General features: G+C 44.4%; 1 protein-coding gene across 9 annotated transcripts in view; it reads right to left on the bottom strand.

Annotated features, from left to right (window-relative positions):
* Positions 1 to 20870, bottom strand: part of LOC144509220 (ensconsin-like) — a 176650-nt gene that overhangs the window by 73376 nt on the left and 82404 nt on the right. For all 9 annotated transcript variants that reach the window (XM_078237726.1, XM_078237725.1, XM_078237729.1 and 6 more), the window contains exon 3: positions 8216 to 8284. In XM_078237726.1, the coding sequence (XP_078093852.1) occupies positions 8216 to 8284 (69 nt within the window). The remainder of the gene's footprint in view (positions 1 to 8215; positions 8285 to 20870) is intronic.

Genomic DNA, 20870 nt, shown 5'->3' with positions numbered 1-20870 from the left:
TTGGTAAGATACCATCTGGAGTACTGCATTTGTCTCTGGGACCCAAACCTCAGAGAAGATAAAGACCCGAATTTTCGTAAAGATGGAGAGGGTCTACAACTTAACCAAAATGGTGCCGGAAACCCGATTCCAAAAATCCCGCCTCCAATACTGGTACTCACCATTTTCGCTGGGGAGGATGTGCAGGGAATGGGGCGGGTTGTAGTTTGCACTTCCATGATTCACGGAGGCAGCTGCACACACAAAGTGAAGTTGCTCTCAAACAGATCCAATTTTCACTGGCAGAATGTCCTAGAACATGACTTTTGGGCTTTACACTTTTCTGGAGAAGGTCTGAAGATGTTGCGCTTATTTGCAAAGGTAGGATACCCTTTTGGATAGGTCTAGAGACACCTTTGGGAGAGATCAAGTGTCCTCTAGGATTGTTAAGAGTATACATGATTGTGTGTAAAAGGTGGATAAACTAATCGGAACTGTCAATCTGTCAAAGGAACCATCAAGCTGTCAGGGCATTTAAATCACCTGGCCTTTAAAGCCAGTCTGCATATTCAAAAAAAAAGTGCCAGCTATTTCACTCTATCTGTTGACATTATGTCTGCCATTATAAAATTTGTGCTGCATGACTGATTTCACAAGCCATCATTATCACATTTGGGTACCTGTCAGTTAGCAGTTTGATTGTAATGCAATGTTTGCAATGTTTATAGATTCTTTGATATTGGCCTATAAGTGCAAATGCTTGTTTTATAAGAGATTAAGCACTCCAATGATACATTAATTTGTAAGCTCTTATGCACTAGAATAATATGTTTGTTTTATATTGGATTAAGCATGTGAATGCAATGTTTGTTTTTATTATAAGGGATTATGTTGAAAAAATGTAAATGTAGTGAATGGGATTTTATGAATGAGAATGTTCTTTATAAAGTCTGTAATGGACACTTAGAATGTCATGCTATTTCATCTCAGCATGGATCCTGAGGTCTGCCCATGGTGGGTACTGGGTGAGTTGGCATGGAGGATGTAAAAGCAAACAGTAATGAGTATGGGGTATAGATTAGCACATGTTAGCATAAGGATGATTAAGGGCTATGAGAAGTGGAATTTAGGGCAAAACTTGGAATGGATGGGGTATGGGGAGTTTATGTGAGGGTGAGGGGTCTAAGTGGTGAGGGGTGTTTCTTGTTTTATAACAGCTGCAGCAATGGGCCTGATTTTACCATTTTGAGTCTAAGTGCCGAATCTGGGCGTCAAATAGATCCGCGCCTGGAATCCTCTATGCGTTTTGCCAGCTCCGGTCCGATTCGTGCTGTGGGCGGGGCGTAGCGCTGGCGGACCGATCAGAGCTCTGAACTGCGCATGCGCAGTTCGAAAAACATCTGACAGAGCACGCCCAGGCGCGAAAGAAAAAAAAAGCAGACAGCGGAGAGAGCGGCTCTCTGATGATCATCCTCTGGTCGGAGGGGGTCCACTGCCAGTCTGCGGCCGATCCCTCCTCCCGGGGTGGACGTGCGCCATGCCATCCCACAAAACCTTCAGGATGAAGCGATTCCTCGCTAAGAAGATGAAGCAGAACCGGCCGATTCCACAGTGGATCCGCATGAAAACCGGCAACAAGATCAGCACAAGTCCAAGAGGAGACACTGGAGAAGGACCAAGCTGGGCTTGTAAAGGGATACACCACCGCTGGTACACTACCAGCCACAGATTACTCTTCTCTGCAGGGGCAAGGGAACCCCCCCCCCCCCTCCCCCCCAGAGGAAGACCTGGGTCAGAGAGCCGTTGCAGTCTCTGACCCTGCTCTTCGGAAGCTGCAGCGACGACTTCAGACTTTTATTTTGCAGGTCGCTTACAGCGCGGATGCGGAACGGACCAGAAGACGGTAAAGTGGGATTTGGCGGTAGAGTTGGGTGCGCGGTTCATTAAATCAATTTAAATGCATGCAAATGCATTTAAGTCGTCGGGCCGCCCGATTCGGGCGTGGACCGGACTCGCTCCCGAATCGGGTGTCGGTAAAGCCGCGATCTGCTTGGAATCGGGTGCAGATCGTGGTATAGGACCGACGCCCAACTTTACCGTGATTTCACGCCCAAAAACAGGCGCGAAGTTTTGGTAAAATCGAGCCCAATGTCTCGGAACACTGAGACACCCAGCTTGCCTCTGCACCCAGCAGGCTCCTTAGCTGCCCTCAACTCTCTCTAGGGGCAGTGGGCCTGACTCCTGTTGACACTTGCCTCTCTGGATTGAAAATCCAACTGTCCATGGCACTTTCTCCCAAGACATGTTTGTGGAGCCAGCATTTTTCCCGACTCTGCACTCCCGATTTGGAAGTGGAACTTGGAGGCGATACAGCCCAGATTCTTCAGGATTATAGCAGAACACAAAGGATTAAATTACAAGACAAGGTTGTATAAATGTGGTTTCTATTCCCTGAGCTCAGAATGTTGGAGATGATCTATAAGACCATAAGACCATAAGACATAGGAGCGGAAGTAAGGCCATTCGGCCCATCGAGTCCACTCCACCATTCAATCATGGTTGATTTCAACTCCATTTACCCGCTCTCTCCCCATAGCCCTTAATTCCTCGAGAAATCAAGAATTTATCAATTTCTGTCTTGAAGACGCTCAACGTCTCGGCCTCCACAGCCCTCTGTGGCAATGAATTCCACAGACCCACCACTCTCTGGCTGAAGAAATTTCTCCTCATCTCTGTTCTAAAGTGACTCCCTTTTATTCTAAGGCTGTGCCCCCGCGTCCTAGTCTCCCCTGTTAATGGAAACAACTTCCCTACGTCCATCCTATCTAAGCCGTTCATTATCTTGTAAGTTTCTATCAGATCTCCCCTCAACCTCCTAAACTCCAATGAATATAATCCCACGATCCTAAGACATTCATCGTATGTCAGGCCTACCATTCCTGGGATCATCCGTGTGAATCTCCGCTGGACCCGCTCCAGTGCCAGTATGTCCTTCCTGAGGTGTGGGGCCCAAAATTGCTCACAGTACTCCAAATGGGGCCTAACCAGTGCTTTATAAAGCCTCAGAAGTACATTCCTGCTTTTGTATTCCAAGCCTCTTGAGATAAATGACAACATTACATTTGCTTTCTTAATTACGGACTCAACCTGCAAGTTTACCTTTAGAGAATCCTGGACTAGGACTCCCAAGTCCCTTTGCACTTTAGCATTATGAATTTTGTCACCGTTTAGAAAATAGTCCATGCCTCTATTCTTTTTTCCAAAGTGCACGACCTCGCACTTGCCCACGTTGAATTTCATCAGCCATTTCTTGGACCACTCTCCTAAACTGTCTAAATCTTTCTGCAGCCTCCCCACCTCCTCAATACTACCTGCCCCTCCACCTATCTTTGTATCATCGGCAAACTTGGCCAGAATGCCCCCAGTCCCGTCATCTAGATCGTTAATATATAAAGAGAACAGCTGTGGCCCCAACACTGAACCCTGCGGGACACCACTTGTCACCGGTTGCCATTCTGAGAAAGAACCTTTTATCCCAACTCTCTGCCTTCTGTCTCTCTGCCTTCTACTCAGGAACTTCAAAACGATAAATGATTAGAAAGAAGGTAAATTATTTCGTCTGGTTATTTCGTCCGGTTATTTCATCTGGAATTTAGCATGGCCAATGCATCAAATGTGATATGAGAAAAAACTTTTTCATACAGCAAGTGATTCGAGGTCTGGAATGCACTGCCTGGAAGTGTGGTGGAGGCAGGTTCAATTGAGGCATTCAAGAGGGCATTAGGCGATTATTTGAATAGAAATAACATGCAGGGTTTGGAGAAAAGGCAGCAGAATGGCACTAAGCCATGATGCTCATTTGGAGAGCCAGTGCAGACATGGTGGGCCAAATAGCTCCTTCTGCACTGTAAGAATTCTGTGATTCTGTGAAGGTACTACTACAGTGATGTTAGGTAGGGCAGTGCTTCCCAAACCTTCAGTCTTTTGAATGGGGTGGGGCAGAGGCAAATTAATACAGCAGGATAATAATCCTCATTACTGTGAACCAAATTAAAACAAAATATTCTTGTGAAGCTTGCTGTTGGAGGTAGAAGCTCTTCAAAAACATTGTCCATGGTGTGAGTTGCACATTGCTGGTAGTTGTCGGAATGAGCTAAGAACCATGCCAATGAGGAGCCAGGGAGTTATACGCACACAGAGGCTATTTCCTGGCCCCACCCTTTCACCTCAAATGTCCACTTGCAGCCACTCCACCCTCCCCTACCCACTGTTCCTCCAATCAGAATTCCCAATGAGCTTCCCGTGGGAAATTTAGTCACTCCACTCCAGCAAGCTGCAATAAAAATAAGATGGGTATCATGGGATCTCAGAGCCGGTCCCAGGACAGAGTCTCCGTTCCACGGCCGCCGTTACAATCCTGGACCTTGCAAACCAAAATCTCGACCTCACCAGGGGTCATGACCCATGTTTTGGGAATCCCTGAGGTAGGCTGTTCTAGGAGGTTGATTAATTGGCGATGGAAGAACAGCAATAGACAGCATGTCAGAATGGTTGTGATTCAGAGGGGCATTTGCAGGTGATGCTGTTCTCAAATGTCCCTTATTCTTCTAGGTGGCGGAGGTTGTGGGATCAGAAGGTGTTGTTGAAGGGAACCTTGGTAAGTTGTTGCATTGCGCCTTCTGGATGACACACATTACAGTCACAATAGAACATAGAAAAGCTACAGCACAAACAGGCCCTTCGGCCCACAAGTTGCGCCAAACATGTCCCTACCTACTAGGCTTATCAATAACCCTCTATCTTACCACCTTCCATGAACTTATCCAAAAGTCTCTTAAAAGACCCTATCGAATCCGCCTCCACCACCACTACCGGCAGCCGATTCCACGCACCCACCACCCTCTGAGTGAAAAACTTACCCCTAACATCTCCTCTGTACCTACTCCCCAGGACCCAAAATCTGTGACCTCTTGTGGCAAACATTTCAGCCCTGGGTAAAAGCCTCTGAGAATCCACTCTATCAATACCTCTCAACATCTTATACACCTCTATCAGGTCACCTCTCATCCGTCGCCTCTCCAAGGAGAAAAGACCTAGCTCTCTCAACCCATCCTCATAAGGCATGCCACCTAATCCAGGCAACATCCTTGTAAATCTCCTCTGCACCCTTTCTATGGCTTCCACATCCTTTCTGTAATGAGGCGACCAGAACTGGGCACAGTACTCCAGGTGGGGTCTGACCAGGGTCCTATACAGCTGCAGCATTATCTCCCGATTTCTAAACTCAATTCCTCTATTGATGAAGGCCAGCATTCCATACGCCTTCTTAACCACAGCCTCTACCTGCGACGCTGCTTTGAGCGTCCTATGAACCCGGACCCCAAGATCCTTCTGATCTTCCACACTGCCAAGCGTCTTACCCTTAATATTATATTCTTTCATCCTATTCGACCTGCCAAAATGAACCACCACACACTTATCTGGGTTGAAGTCCATCTGCCACTTCTCCGCCCAGTCTTGCATCTTATCTATGTCTCGTTGCAACTGCTGACATCCCTCTACACTATCCACAACCCTACCAACCTTTGTGTCATCAGCAAACTTGCCAACCCATCCTTCCACTTCCTCATCCAGGTCATTTATAAAAATCACAAAGAGCAAGGGTCCCAGAACAGATCCCCAGGGCACTCCACTGGTGACCGACCTCCATGCTGAAAAAGACCCATCTCAACCACTCTTTGCCTTCTGTGGGCAAGCCACTTCTGAATCCACAATGTGCCAATGGAGAGAGGGAGTGGATGTTTGAGGGACTGGATATTTAAGATAGTGGATGGAGTGCTAATCCTAGATGGTGTTAGTGCTTATGGAGCTGCATTCATTTGGGAAATGGAGAGTATTCCATCATCCACCCTACTTGTGCCTTGTGGATGGTGAAGGGTCTTTTGTGAGCCATGGACAACGGAAGCCTCAGCCCTGACCTGCTCTTGTAACCATGGCATTTTTCTGCATGTTCCCAGTTGAGTTCTAGTTAATGGTGATCCCCATTGATGGTAGAGAATATTATTGCATGTCAAAGCAAGGTGATTAGGCTCTCTCTTATTGAAGACAGTCATTGCCTTGGACTTGTATGCCATGTATGTTACTTGCCCGAACTTAATTGCTGTGCAGGTCTTGTTGCAGGAAGGGGTGGACTGCTTCATTTATTATCTTACAGTGCTGTGCCATGCCCATGAAACTTTGGAACCAGTCCCTCATACAGGAAGGAACGTGCAAACAAGATGTAGGTTGACTGAAGGGCAATGCTTCAGATTGAATTGTCCAGTCAGCTAGCTCCCCTTAGTTCCCTGATGCAGCCTTCAATGTTCATCAATCAAACCTTTATCTTCCACAATGCAGGGATTGCTGGTATTGAATTCCATGCATTGATTATGGTGCCACTCATTCAATCTGCTATACATATTAGGGGGAAGTAATCAATGTGACGGCACAATGGATATGACTCAAACAAGGGTTAACATAATGAGGAGCTCTGTCAGTGAAGAACTTTCTGCTGGTAAGAATGGCCTACATTGGGTTTCTTGGAAGTTACCTCATATCTATATGAAAAAATATTTTCTTAGCTCCTGTTGTCTAATGATGTTTCTTGGCCTCATTCAGTCATGGAAACCAAGTTAAATATTTATGAAATCAAAACTGATGAAATATTCAATGTTAATGAATCTTGCAGAGAAATCCAAAGCTGAGTTTCAAATCCAGTGGTCAGATGCCAAAGTTACTGCAATCTCTCCAAGTCTATGCAGTCCCAAGTTAAGATGCAAAGTGCCATATCTGCTCCTTTACTAAGCCTGAATTCTTCCATCCTTCCATCCTTTCATCATCTAGGCAGGAATCCTTAACAAGGTTAAATGTGTCTGATTGGCTCCCCATTTCTATCCTCCACAGGCTTCAAATCTCTCCATGGCCTCATTCTGCCCCAACTGGGAAACCTCTGTCCTACAGCCTCTATCTGACTCTGGGTTAGGACGTTCCCCAATCCCTCAGTGGAAATCCATCTTTTAATCGCCATGGCTCATCCGTTGGGATTTTGTTTCAACCCCGTTGCCCTTTCTATTTCCTTACCCGTCCTCAAAAACATCTCCCTTTAATTTTGCCTTCAATCTTTCTCCCAGATTCTTTCAGTTTAATTCCTTCAGGCATATATGTTGGTTAGGTGTTGTCCAATAATATTAAAATAATCATATTGATGTAGAAAAGGATGGTCTTCCAAGATTGGGTTGAGACACAGGGTTCGAGTGAGAAGAAAGAGAGAGACACAAGATTTTTCCCAACGCCAAAGAATTGACAAGTTGTTTTGATGAGATGGCCAATCTGGCTCTGATTCCCGCATTGGCAATTGGCAGCACATCCACAGCCAAGGTTACAGGTTGATGCTCAATAGATGAAAAATCTTTATACGGCAGTCACATTATTGCTTTGTAAAGACTTTTCCAGGAAATTACATTCATCTGTGTGCTTTCAAACATACTTGACTTTCACTGAGAGCCAGAAAATTAAAGGTATCACAGGCATGATCATTCAATTTCCCATTCAAGCCACCAGCTGCATTCCAAACACGATTCTGTCTTAGTAAGCAGGCTGTTTGATTAATGCTGGGAGCATCTCGGATCAAACCTTCCCATATAGAATTGTAGGATAGAGCTTATAATGTTCCAGACTCTCTTCAGAATCACAAACCCCCATTAATCATGGATTTGGAGCTCCTAATCTTGAGGAACCAATCACAGGGACCTCTAGCAAAAAGGATATCCTGGGTCACTATGTCCTGTAAACAATGAGCATCAGCATCCCTTCACCCTTGCTAATATTTTTTTTAATATAAATAACTCACTCCCATAACAATGTCCTGATTGTTGTTTCAAGACTAACGTAAAATTTGGACAACAAAACATGAACACATTGGATGGGATTCTTCAGCCCTTCCTGCCAGCCGATCTTCCGGTCCCACTGACGTTAACCCCCACTACTGGGAACAGGCAAGCCATCAAATTGCCATTGACTTCGGTGGCACTGGAAGATGCCGCCAGTAACCAATAGGGAACCACCTCCAATGCAGGAAAACCTGTGGCGAAGGGGTGCGGTGGAAAATTCTGGTCATTGTCTCTTTCAAAGGCCCCAATAACCTCAACTTAAACAGTCAGAACAAGGTGCAGCAAGTTCAAATAATAGAAATTCTTACCGAGATTTTTTGCCCGTTCCTCTCTGCGCTGTCGAGCCAGTCGCTGCCTCTCCTCAGCCTTCGGCCCATCTAGGAGCAGAACAAGTGAGAAGTTAATACAATAATGTGCATTCACAGTGTCTTCAACAGAGCCAGCAAGGACTGCAAAGTGGTTCAATGTAGGGAAGATGGGATAGCAAGGACAAGGTGGGATGGGAAAGAGAAACAGATCTAAACATGAGATGAAGAAAGCCCCAATGACGGAGAGCTTTGGGAAGTATATATCCAAAGTCACCATTCTCCTCCCAGGCATGCGAAGTCATGATCCCAGTTGATGTTACTGCTAGATGAGCAGATCGCAGAATGGAACCCTGGCACAGAAAACCATAACTTTTCCCTTTTTTTAGAAAACGCTGATGAACAGAGAGTCACAGGGCTACCACTTCACTTTTAACAACATGAAAACATTTATTAATAGGCAGCATGGTAACACAATGGTTAGCACTGCTGCCTCACAGTGCCAGGGATCTGGGTTTGACTCCTGGCTTGGGTCACTGTCTGTGTGGAGTTTGCACGTTCTCCCCATGTCTACATGGGTTTCTTCCAAGTGATCCGGTTTCCTCCTATAGACCGAAAGTGCTGGTTAGGTACATTGGCCTTGCTAAATTCTCCCTCAATGTATCTGAACAGGTGCCAGAGTGTGGTGATTACGGGATTTTCATAGTAACTTCATTGCAGTGTTAATGTAAGCCTTTTTGTGACACTAATAAATAAACTTAAATATGACAACTTTGACTATAATAAAATACTCCTTTACTCCCCCCTTATCTTCACAAATGTACACATTTCAAGGATAATACAGGTTATATACGTGATACATCTTATGCTATAATGTTCTCAGTAAACACATGGGGTGAGAATCTCCGGCTACCACTTGGTGTTTTTCTCAGTGCCTGGAGACGGAGCACTATTCACTGGTGCCAGGATCCTCTGGTCCCACCGCTGTCAATGGGAATTTCCATTGAAGCCACCTCACACTGCCAGGAAACCTTCAGCAGGGAGTGCACCACTGGTGGGACCAGAGAATCCCTCTGACATGAGCGGCTGGAGAATTACGGCGACAGTCCCTTTCTACCCACAGGCTAACAGTGTTCAGATACATTCCACTCTGAAACCAAGTGAACTTCTGCAGATTTTTCCTCAAATCCCCCAGATGATTCTTACACCATGAGCAAACTATCTCACTCGACTCCGGAACCACACAAGTGGTTCCAAACTCCACTCTCAAGCAAACCGCTTTGGAATCTTCTTTCAACTGTTCCCAATAAGGACCCCTTTAAAGCTTTAAACAAACTTTTGAGTTGCAGCCACCAATTGCTTCACAATTATTTCAACTATTGCTTTACAAGCTGTGGTAAGATATCACAAATCTTAGAATCACTTCAGATATCTATGGCTTCTCACTAATCAGATTCACCAATTGCTTTATTTTTCAGCTGTCTTTTAACTTCAATGAACAATTGTCCCAATTCCAGTTTACTCTGCTCGTTTCACTTCAGACTTCCCAAAAACTTCTCTTCCTTTCTAGTTTCCTTAACTAGCTTTTCTTTAGGTTTCTGGCATTTGCTTCCCTGCCCATTACTCTATTATGTAGGGCTGTTCTTTTCTCACTGCTAAGCTCATTTTTCCTCTGGCAGAGCTGAGAGCTGTTCTCTCTGTATCTTCCTAATTCCATCTGCTATGAATTTAGCTAAACACAATCACAAGGTCTGTCCTTCCCAAAAGGGGATCCCAGTTGCTAAGCAACAGCTCATTTTTTCTCCAATCTCTTATTGACTTTCCACGCTGTAAGATCTCCAAGCACAATACAGCCACAGTTTGAACTGAAACCAAAAACCTCATAAATGCAAACACCTTTGTTCAACATGAATCTAACTGCAGTTTTACCTTTCCTTGCACAGCAATACTAGATTAAACTCACTTAAATCTATACTTTTTTTAATATCCAGCAATACAAACATATATCACTTAAAACAACTCTGCTTCTTGACAGCAGCTGGAATGTTCATGCCAGTGGGACCTTCCGGTCCTGCCGATGGCGCATCCCCGCCATGGGTTTTATGGCCAGAGAGGGGCGCATTCAACGGGAAACCTCACCAACAATGACGCGACCAGAATATCCTGCCAACATCGAATGGTGGGCCACCTCCCGCCACAAAATGTTACTTTCATCATTGAACCTCTACAATGCAGGAGGCGGCAATCTGGTCCATTGAGTCTGCACTGACATCTCACGCAGGCCCTATCCCTGTAACTCCACCTATTTATCCTGCTAATCCCCCTCACACTAAGGGGAAATTTGTGTTTCTCAATGAGAATCCACTGAATAATGATATGAAGTCATCTTAGCGACTAAGATTCCTTGTAGGCTAGTGTTGGCTTCTATTTCCAGTGAAGTTGTGAAATCCTGTTCCGTTCTGTGCAAATTTGGCTGTACATGTGAACATACAAATTAGGAACAGGAGAAGGCCATTTAGCCTCTTGGGTCTGCTCTACCATTTGATAAGATCATGGCTAACCTGATTGAGGCCTGAACTCCACTTTCCTGCCTAATCACAATATATAACCTTTGACTCCCTTGACAATCAAGAATCTTACCTAACCCAGCCTTTTAAAAATATGAAATGACCCTGCTTCCACTGCTCTCTCGGGAAGAGGATTCCACCAACCAACAAATCTCCGAGAAAATCCTCATCTCCATCTGAAATGGGAGACCCCTTGTTTTTAAAATATGTCCCCCAGTTCTGATCTCCCTCACCAAGGCTATCACACTCTCAGCATCCATCCAATCAAATCCTCTCAGGATCTTATATGTTTCAATAAGGTCACCCCTCATTCTTCCAAACTCTAATGGATATGGGCCTCAACCATCCTTTCATATAAGACAACCCCTTCACCCCAAGATGGCCATTAATATTGACAGGCCTCTCACAGCAATTCTCAGATGGGAAGTCTGCAGCCTCGGTCCTGCCTTCCACCTAAAAGTTCAAATCTCTTCTTCATCTTCACCTGAAATGCGATCACTGTCCAAGTTGGAAGAGATGCACCATCACCCTCTTCCCCCCAAACTGACCTTGTTCTCACATTGAACAATTTTGACTTCACACCATTGCTCCAAATAAATGTCAATAGAATGGGTCCAGGCTATGTCTGTCTTTTCATAGTAAAAGTGGAAGATTACCTGTTCCGTTCCTGCTCAGGGCGCCACCCTCATCTCTTTATCCCATACATTGATGACTGTATTGGTGCAGTTTCTAATTCTTGCTCCAAGCACTAAATTCTCATCAACTGTGCTTCCAATTTCTACCCCTTCTTCACCTTCATATGCCTATCCCGGACTCTTCTTCTCCTCGACTTCTCTTCCTCTATTTCTGTGGATAAGCCACCAACCAATATCCACTATAGACCTATCGATTCTCACAGTTACCTTGACTACACCTTCTCCCACCCCACTTCCTGTGAAGATTGGACCCCATTCTCGTTGTTGACATTTTCTCCATTGCATCCAACAACACAACCGTCAAACCAGCACTTCCGATATGTCTTCCTTTTTTCTCAGTGAAGCATCCTGTCCTCCAACTCCCACCCCCCAACTCAGTGTGGTGGATAGCACCCTTCACCATGTCCGCCCATCCCCTTAAGTCTACTCTTGCCCCTTCGGCTCCGAGAAGAATGGTCAGGTCCCCCTTTTCCTCACCTTCTACAACATCAGTCTCCCTGTCAATAAATCTATTCCCCCCCCCCCCTCCTCAAATCTCCCATCAGCATTCCATTAGGGCCATTCCCCCTACAAACGTTCTTGGTCCATTCCTCAGTCTCCCCAATATCCCCCCACCAACGGCAGCTTTCTATACAATCTCCCTTCTCACCATCCAGGGCCTCAGACAAGGCTCCTTCCAGAGGAAGCAGTGATCTACTTGTGCTTCTTTCAATTTAGTATGCTGCACACAATGCCATTTCCTTTACATTGAGGAGATCAAATGCAGACTGGTTAACTGCTTTGCCGAACACGAGCTTTTAGTGCACAAATGTGACCCTGAGTTTCTAGTCGCTTGTCACATTAATTCTCCCACTCTGACCTCTGTCCCCTAATACTATCACAAAGAGGCTCAGTGTAAACTTGAACAGTAACTCACCTTTCGATTTGGCATGTCAGTCAACCAGCTTCAACATTGAATTCAAAAGTTTGACATTATAACCACTGTACCCATTTATTCAGACATTAGCTGTTATCAATGATTCTGCTCTTCCCATTAAACCTACTTTAGACCCATTTTTAGAATCTCTATTTGTCCCGTCACCTTGCACCATTATCCTCTTTGTCCTTTAATCTTCCACCCTAGCACGTTTTCCCTTTTGTTCTTACCCTTCCCCCATTTTCTCTGTCTTGATGTTTGTTTAAGACCTGTTAGTTCACTACCTTCTAATTCTGATGAAAAGTCACTGACCTGAAATGTTAACTGAGTTTCTCTCTCCACAGATGCTGCCTCACCTGCTGAGTATTTCCAGCATTTTCTAGTTTTATTGTATTTCCCATGCCTACAGTATTTTGCTTTTGTGGGAGAGTTACTCAGTGCTACACATTTAAATACTAACTGGTGCTTTGGAGAATTGCCTTCCAAATTGTTTATGAGGTACTTTTATCATTGATACTTTATGGTATTTGAAAGTAAGTAAAATGGTGGTCATAGAATCATAGAAAGTTTATGGCACAGAAAGAGGTCACTTGGCCTATCGTGTCTATGTCAGCCGAAAAATGAACCCCCCAGCCTAATCCTACTTTTGACCCTACACGTTCCAGCACTTGAGGTGCAAATCCAAAGATCTTTTAAATGACTCGAGATATTCTGTCTCCACAATGCTTTCAGGCAGTGAGTTTGAGATGCCTACCACCCTCTGGGTGAAAATTCTTGTCCTCATCTCCCTTCTAACCTTTTTACCAATCACTTTAAATTTATTCCCCTCCCCACCCTCCATCACTAACCTCTCTGCTAAAGTAAATGGGCCCTTCCCTCCACTCTATCCAGGCCCCTCACAATTTTGTACATCTGAATCAAATCTCCCCTCCGCCTCCTCTGTTCCAAGGAGAACAGCCCCAGCCTATCCAATCTTTCCTCATAGCTGCAGTCATGGCAACATCATCAAAAATCTCCTCTGTACCTTGTCTAATGCATCGAAGGAGTACCATCCCATCTAGATTTCAAGCTGAATCTTTTCATTTAAACAATTCACAATCAAAATACCGTACAATTTCGAATAGCAAACCAAAATACAAAAGTCTCACAATAATAAATTATAAGGCAACAAACAAATATAGCACAATGTAGATTATCTGCAACCGTCTGGGGCTCAGCCCCTGGAAGCCTAGACTTACCGGGCAAATCCCTTGGGGCTATGCCCAATGGGGTCAAGCTCCAGGGGTCACAAACAATACTTCCAAAACACATTGTAGATAGATTTCAAGCTGGGTTCCCAAAATTTGTTTTGATTGCTCCTTTGGATTATCTTAATTGGCGTGATTGAAGAGTTAATGGAAAGAATAGACAAAGGTACTTGCAGTGGAGGTTCTATACTTGGATTTTCAAAAGGCCTATAAAGTACCACACTTATTACAAAGGTTGAGTCATGTGGCATCAGAAAACAAATAGGAAAAAAAGTAGAAAAGCAGAGAGTAGGGGTGAAGGGTAGTTATTCAGGTTGGAGTTGGGTCGGGTGTGGTGTTAGAAACATAGAAAATAGGTGTTGGCCATTCAGCCCTTCCAGCCTCCTCCACCATTCAATATGATCATGGCTGATCCTCCATCTCAACACCATACTCCCGCACTCTTCCCATATCCCTTGACAACTTTAGAAATCTATCTATTTCATCCTTGCATTCACTCTGTCCAGCCATGTCAGAATTTTATACATTTCAATTAGATCCCCTCTCATTCTTCTAAACTCCAGTAAAGAAGCATAGTCAACCCAATCACTCCTCATATGACAATCCTGCCACCCCAGGAATCAGCCTGCTGAACCTCCGCTGCACTTCTTCAATGGCAAGGACATCCTTCCTCAGATCAGGAAACTAAAACTGCACACAATATTCCAGATGTGGTCTCACCAAGGCTCTGTGCAGCTGCAGTAAGACATCCTTGCTCCTGTCCCACAAGCCCTGGGACTAGGACAGTTATCTACAATTTGCATTAATGATTTGGACTTGGAAATAAATGACTATCAAAATTTGCCGATGAAACCGAGTCAGGAGAGATGTAGCGCGTGAACATTAACATTTGATAAATGGGAGTTGATGCGCTTTGGTAGGGAAAAAAAATCGAAACATCACCTACACCTCAGGAAATAAGAAACTAAATGGGATAGAGGAGCAAAGGGCTCTTGGTATACAAGTGAATAAATCAGTAGAAGCAGTACAAGATTGAAGTACTGTTATAGAATGTTATTTTGAGTACAGAGTATTCTTTAAACCTTTCTCCTGTGTAATTGTTTTACTGGTGTCTGTTGAGGGTTCTGAGCATGTGCAGGCTTTTCAGTCTGCAAAAGAGTGTTCTGCAAACGAGACCTGTTTTACTAATGCTCCTGTTTTCATAGTTATTAGTGTTCCTCTGAATTACTGTTATTGTTAACCTTCATTATTTATCTATATGAAGAAGTTCCTTCTCTTAAACAATGCATTCAAGTTACCACAAGTACAATGGATGTTGAAATAAAACAGAAAACACTAGAAATGCTCAGCAAGTCAGGCATATGTACTGAGTATTTCCAACATTTCCTTAGCATCACAACTTAGCAAAGCGCTGAAAATTGGGACAAAGCACAGGAATGTATTACTAGAACCACAGAGTTCAAAAGTAGCGAAATTATGTTAAAATTGGAAATTACCTAGATTAGGCTGCAATTAAAAAGTGTTGTGCACAGTTCTAGTCCCCATACAATAAAAAGGACTGAAGAGAATGCAAGAAACCTTTACAAGGAGAGTACCAGCACTGGGGGATGACAGCAATTGGGAAAAATCAATCTAACAGGTGATTGAACAGTTTTCTCTGATAGAGTCATTTAACTTTAGACAGGATTAATGTGGTCAGAATGGTTTCAATTATGGGAGAATCCAAAACGAGGGGTCATAAATAGAGAAGTGTTATTAATAAATCCAAAAAGAAGATCAGGAGAAATGTATTAACTCACTAAGCTGCTAGAATGTAGAACTCACTATGACAGAAGTGGTTAAGGCAAATAGCCCCAATGCTTTCAGAAGGAAACAAGAGAAACAGATGATCGAAATGGAACAAGATGCCGAGAGGCTATAGTAGGAGGAGACCTGAAGGGAGTATCAATATCAGAACAGACCAGATGGGCTGAATGGCCTGTTTCTGTGTTATATATTCTATCTAATTTGAATGAATCAGAAGCAGAAGGGACAAAAATAAACACGGGAAGCGAAGATCAAAGGAATGTGGGGAAAACGTGGAGCTGAAAATTCTGAAGAAATTGTCCAAGGAGGAAGAGAGAGAGGGGGGAGGAGGGCATGTGCAGCAGAGTGATGGTTGACGTCAGTGATAAAGGTCGAACAGGATCCTTTGGGTCAGTTCGAAGACGCAGGACCCTACGGTGCTGAACGGGATGGGACTGTAAAGAGTAGCCGCGAGATTTCGGAAGTACAACTGCTCCACCCAACCAGTGGGATCACACTTATACTAGGACAGTGATCACGTAGGCAGCTTGACATGAATTTAGTTTGACTCTGAAATCCAGGAAATAACTCCCCCTCTCCCAAAGAATTACTTTGCTGGGTCGGAAGTGGGCTAGGTACAGCAGGAAGAGATTATTTAATATTCAGTCACTAAAATAACTTAAATGTTTTTTGTTTTAAACTATGCCAAGTAAGAGAGGGAGACAGGCAATAAGACTATGTCCTGTATTTAATGAATGCTGTTATCTTCAGCCATCTTGAAATATCTCTGAGCTATGTATGCAGTGGGAGACACATTCTCTAATATTTACTGTCCCAGTACAATAATACAGCAAACTATGTGCAGGTCAAGCAGCCCAACTCTTCAACACCTCTCACCTCTTCTGGCCCTGGTTGATCTCACCCAACCTCTGGAACAATGCTTGAATGGCACAACTCACTTTCTGTCCTTTTCTTGCCACGGGGAGCAAATCATAGAATCCTACAGTGCAGAAGGAGGCCATTCAGCCCATCGAGCTTGCATCGATAATAATCCCACTCAGGCCCTATCTCCATAACCCCACATATATATCCTGCTAATCGCCCTGACACTAAGAGGCAATTTAGCTTAGCCAATCAACCTACCCACACATCTTTGGACTGTGGGAGGAAACTGGAGCATCCAGAGGAGCGTCCTCTGGAGCATCCAGAGGAAACCCACACAGACATGGGGAGGACGTGCAATCTCCACACAGGCTGTCATCCAAAGTTGGAATTGAACCCCGGTCCCTGGCGCTACCACTATAAGGCAGAAGCACTAACCACTGTGCCGCCCATATCTGCTCTTGGCCACCCATCGTGATAATGAGAGTGAATGTTTAAGGGGGTGGATGGGCAGACTCAGCAGACTCTTTTGTCCTGGATGGTCTCCAGCTGCAGGGGTCTGGTGGCAGCTACACAAGTTGAGAGTATTCCATCAAATTAACTTGTGCCGTGTAGGTGGCAGAGTCAGGAAATTCTCTCCTGCTTGGACTGGGAGGAAATGCAACAAAAGCACCTTAAGAACATTCTGGAATCTGGGGTAAAGGACTCTCATGAAACCTTACATGAAAAAGAAAATTTAAAAGATGGTGCTGAGTTCTGTTCGATTTGATCTCTTCCTATACAGAGGCTCCTTCTCCTCTGTTGTTGAGAAGCATTGTGGCATTAACCTGTTTGTTTTGCCTCTTTTTCCACAATAGAAGGACACTTTGCCTCTAAAGTTCAAAGACACTAAAGAAATTGCCGCAGATGGAAAGCGACAATCACTGGTTCAAAACTGACAAGCTACTTCAATCTACTTTGAAACCATCGGTAAATGCAGCCTGTGGACTAGGTCGCACTGAGGTATCACAGCATCTTCCATGGGAAAATCCAGCCCCGATGTTTCAGGTCAAGTCATGACCAAAAACGTTAACTCTGTTCTCTCAGATGATATCAGATCTGCTGAGAACCACCAGCAATTTCTATTTTTATTTCAGATTTCTAATATCCACAGTTATTTTCTATTGATTCAAAGAAAGATAGTTATGGTGGTTGGAGATCAATTATCTCAGCTCTAGGACATCACTGCAGGAGTTCCTCGGGATAATGTCCCAGGTCCAACTATCTTTAGCTGCTCCATCAATGACCTTCCTCCGTTAGAAGAGGGGATGTTTGCTGATGATTGCACAATATTCAATACAATACTTACATATTCACATATTCAATACAATACTTTTCATTGTATCCCAATACATGTGACAATAATAAATCAAATCAAATATTCACAACTCCTCAGATACTGAGGCAATCTCCCGTTTGACATTCATGGGGGTTACCATTGACCAGAAAATGAACTGGACTAGCCATATAAATACTATGGTTACAAGAGCAGGTCAAAGGCTGGGAGTTCTGCAGAGAGTAACTCACCTCCAGACTCCCTAAAGTCTGTCCACATATACAAACCACAAGTCAGGAGTGTTATGGAATACTCTGCGCTTGCCTGGATGAGTGCACCTCCAACTCAAGAAGCTTGACACAAATCAGGACAAAGCAGCCTAGTTGGCACCCTATTGCTCCCTTAAACATTCTCTCCCTCCACCACCAATGCACAATGGTAGCAGTTTGTACCATCTACAAGATGCACTGCAGGAAATCCGAAAGGTTCCTTCATCAGCACCTTCCAAACCCACAGCCTCTACCACCTAGAAGGACAAGGGCAGCAGATAGCTGGGATGAGAGCAGCAGATACCTGGGAACACCTCCACCTGCAAGTTCTCCTCCAAGCCACTCACCATCCTGACGTGGAAATATATTGCCATTCCTTCACTGTCACTGGGTAAACATTCTGGAACTCCCTCCCTAACAGTACAGTGGGTGGTCCTATACCTCATGAAGTGCAACGGTTCAAGAAAGCAGCTCATCACCACCTTATCAAGGGCAATTAGGGATGAGCAATAAATGCTGGCCTAGCCAGCGACACCCACATGGCATTAAAGACAAATAATTTTGCTTTTGCATGGCTGCTCTGTACCTGGGCTCAGTATCCTCCTCAGGCAGTGTACCTAGGGTTCCAGCTCACGGGCTGTGTGACCTCGGGTTCAAAGGGCCTTCCAAAAATCCTAACTGATGCCCAACCTGACCAGAATTTCAAATAAGACTGGTGATGGGGAAGGTGGCACTGTGACACAACAATTATAGCGAGAGTGGAAAGGGCAGTGGAATGTGACACATCACGATTGGCAGTGTCCGAGGGAGGAGAGAACGGCAGCGATACTGTTTAATAGAGAATGTCAACAATTCAATCCAAACTCCTGCTGGATCATAACAACCGTGGCCTTCCAAAGTGGAACATAAACAGAAAGGGATATGTCTGTCGGGGCATTGGGAGAACTCTGTGTTCTCGTTCAAACAGTATCTTGGGATCCATACTGGCTTTCTGAACGTTGTGAGCTCAGTTTCACATCTCATTCACAGGCACACAGACAGTGTAGCATTCCCTCAGTTCCAAACTGGAGTGGCAGCCCAGGGTATGTGCTCAACAAAGCTTAAACCCACGGTGGTGTGTGCGAGCGGGAAGCATGGCATTCATAAACAACATGGTGAGAGTCAAGGGGTCAACATGGCTGAAACAAGAGACTTGAAACTGTCCGACATCTTTATGGTATAGGCTATTGCGAGAGCCAATGAGGACTGACAATATTACTGGGTGTCAGCCATGGCTAGCAATGGGCAGCACTCAGAAGTCCTAAATTCAAGTCCCATTTCAGAGGCCTAAGCACATGATCTTGGTGGACATTTCAGTACAGCTCTGAGAGAGTGCTGCACTGCTGGAGGTGACATCTTTCAGATGAGACATAATGCTGAGACCCTGCCTGCTCTCTCAGGTGGATGTAAAATATGCCAGGCCACTATCTGAGGATGAGAAGGTGTTTTTTCCCCAGTCCCTTAGCCAATACGTTGTTTCCGATCAAAACATTATTGAAGCTACAGATGATCGAATCTTTACTTCGGTTCTGTTTATGGGATCTTACTGTGCACAAATTGGCAGCCACATTTCCTGCAGTACAACATTATCTATTTGTGAAGTGAGTTGGGATGTCCTGAGTTTGTTAAAGTCACTGCAAGTTCTCCACTTGCTGCATTAACTGTGTTTATTGAGGCTATCTAAGCAGTTTCAGCTCGATATGTAGATGGAATGGTGTGTGGGAAGAAGGGAAGGAGGTGAAGTGATTTGATTGTCAGTTGCTATTTGATGTGATGATTTTAGCTGTCATTGAAGCTCAGATGACAAGTCATCTGATTCAAGATTTGCAGGTGGTCCTTAATTAAAATTATGTTTAAGTACAGACACTTCATGCAGGTAAGGGGGCCCGAGATAATGTACTGAAACAGGCTAAGAATCTAACTCGCAGGAGTGGTGATAAAAAACAGAGTGGATCAAGTCCTTAGACCCTGAGTCTACATAAACACCTCACCACCTCAACATATACAGGCAGAAAGAAAACCAGATTTTATAAATACACGACTAAGACAGGCAGGAATTTGAACTTGGGCCCTGCTGGAAAATGACCTTGAGATGCACAGCATCCTTCCTGTTCCTCATTGGCTGAGGCAGCATTCTGTTCTAACTAGGACAGAAACATTGAATTTGCAGCATCAGTGTTGAATATCATCTTCCAAACTTGTGTTTTCACTTCAGCAAGTCTTCACACTTACACCCTCAGCAGTTTTATTATTAAACCGTTGGATGCTTTGTTATCTTGCTGGGGTTGGCGCAGAGGCAGGCTCCACGTTGAACACGCTGACTTGACATTTCTGTTGCCTGCTGAGGTGTGAGCCACAGGCTGGCAGTCCAGCGAGCTCCACCATTAACCCATTCAGTACCGAGCTCTCTGGCTCAGCACCAATGTCCAGCAAGGCCTGACAGGCTGCAGGCGAGCTGACCACATGTTAGGAATGCCAAGTAGGCCTCAAAAAAATCTCGCTTGTTGTCTCAGAGGCACAATAATCTGCAGCAGGGTGAGGCGAGAAATCCAGGCAGCTTCCGAGGACTAACATTTCCACAGCTCTGAGAGCACTGTTAAATCCACTCGCCCAGCGTTTGTGTGAAGCAGCACTTGACAGCCCACCCTTCACTGAAATAAAACCTTTATTTACACTAAAGCAATGGAACTTAACTAGAAGAATTTTTTTGAAAGGAAATAAAATGAATCAGAATCCACAGATCCTGAAATTAAATTCCATCCTCCCAGGGTGCCACTCTATCATTCTTTACCCAATGTTACTTCCTCCTCTCTTGAACATTCTGACACTTACTGGATTATAAGTAGCTAATAGGTGTTGGCGAGAAAGCAGCATCTACTGCTACTGTAACATTGTCACAATTACCCAGCTCCCAGAATTAATTTTGGTACCTCCAATGCGAGG

This window comes from Mustelus asterias, chromosome 21 (assembly GCF_964213995.1).
Source record: "Mustelus asterias chromosome 21, sMusAst1.hap1.1, whole genome shotgun sequence".
Taxonomy (NCBI): domain Eukaryota; kingdom Metazoa; phylum Chordata; class Chondrichthyes; order Carcharhiniformes; family Triakidae; genus Mustelus; species Mustelus asterias.
Note: the sequence above shows the minus strand (reverse complement) of the source record. Positions and strands in the feature narration are given on the sequence as shown.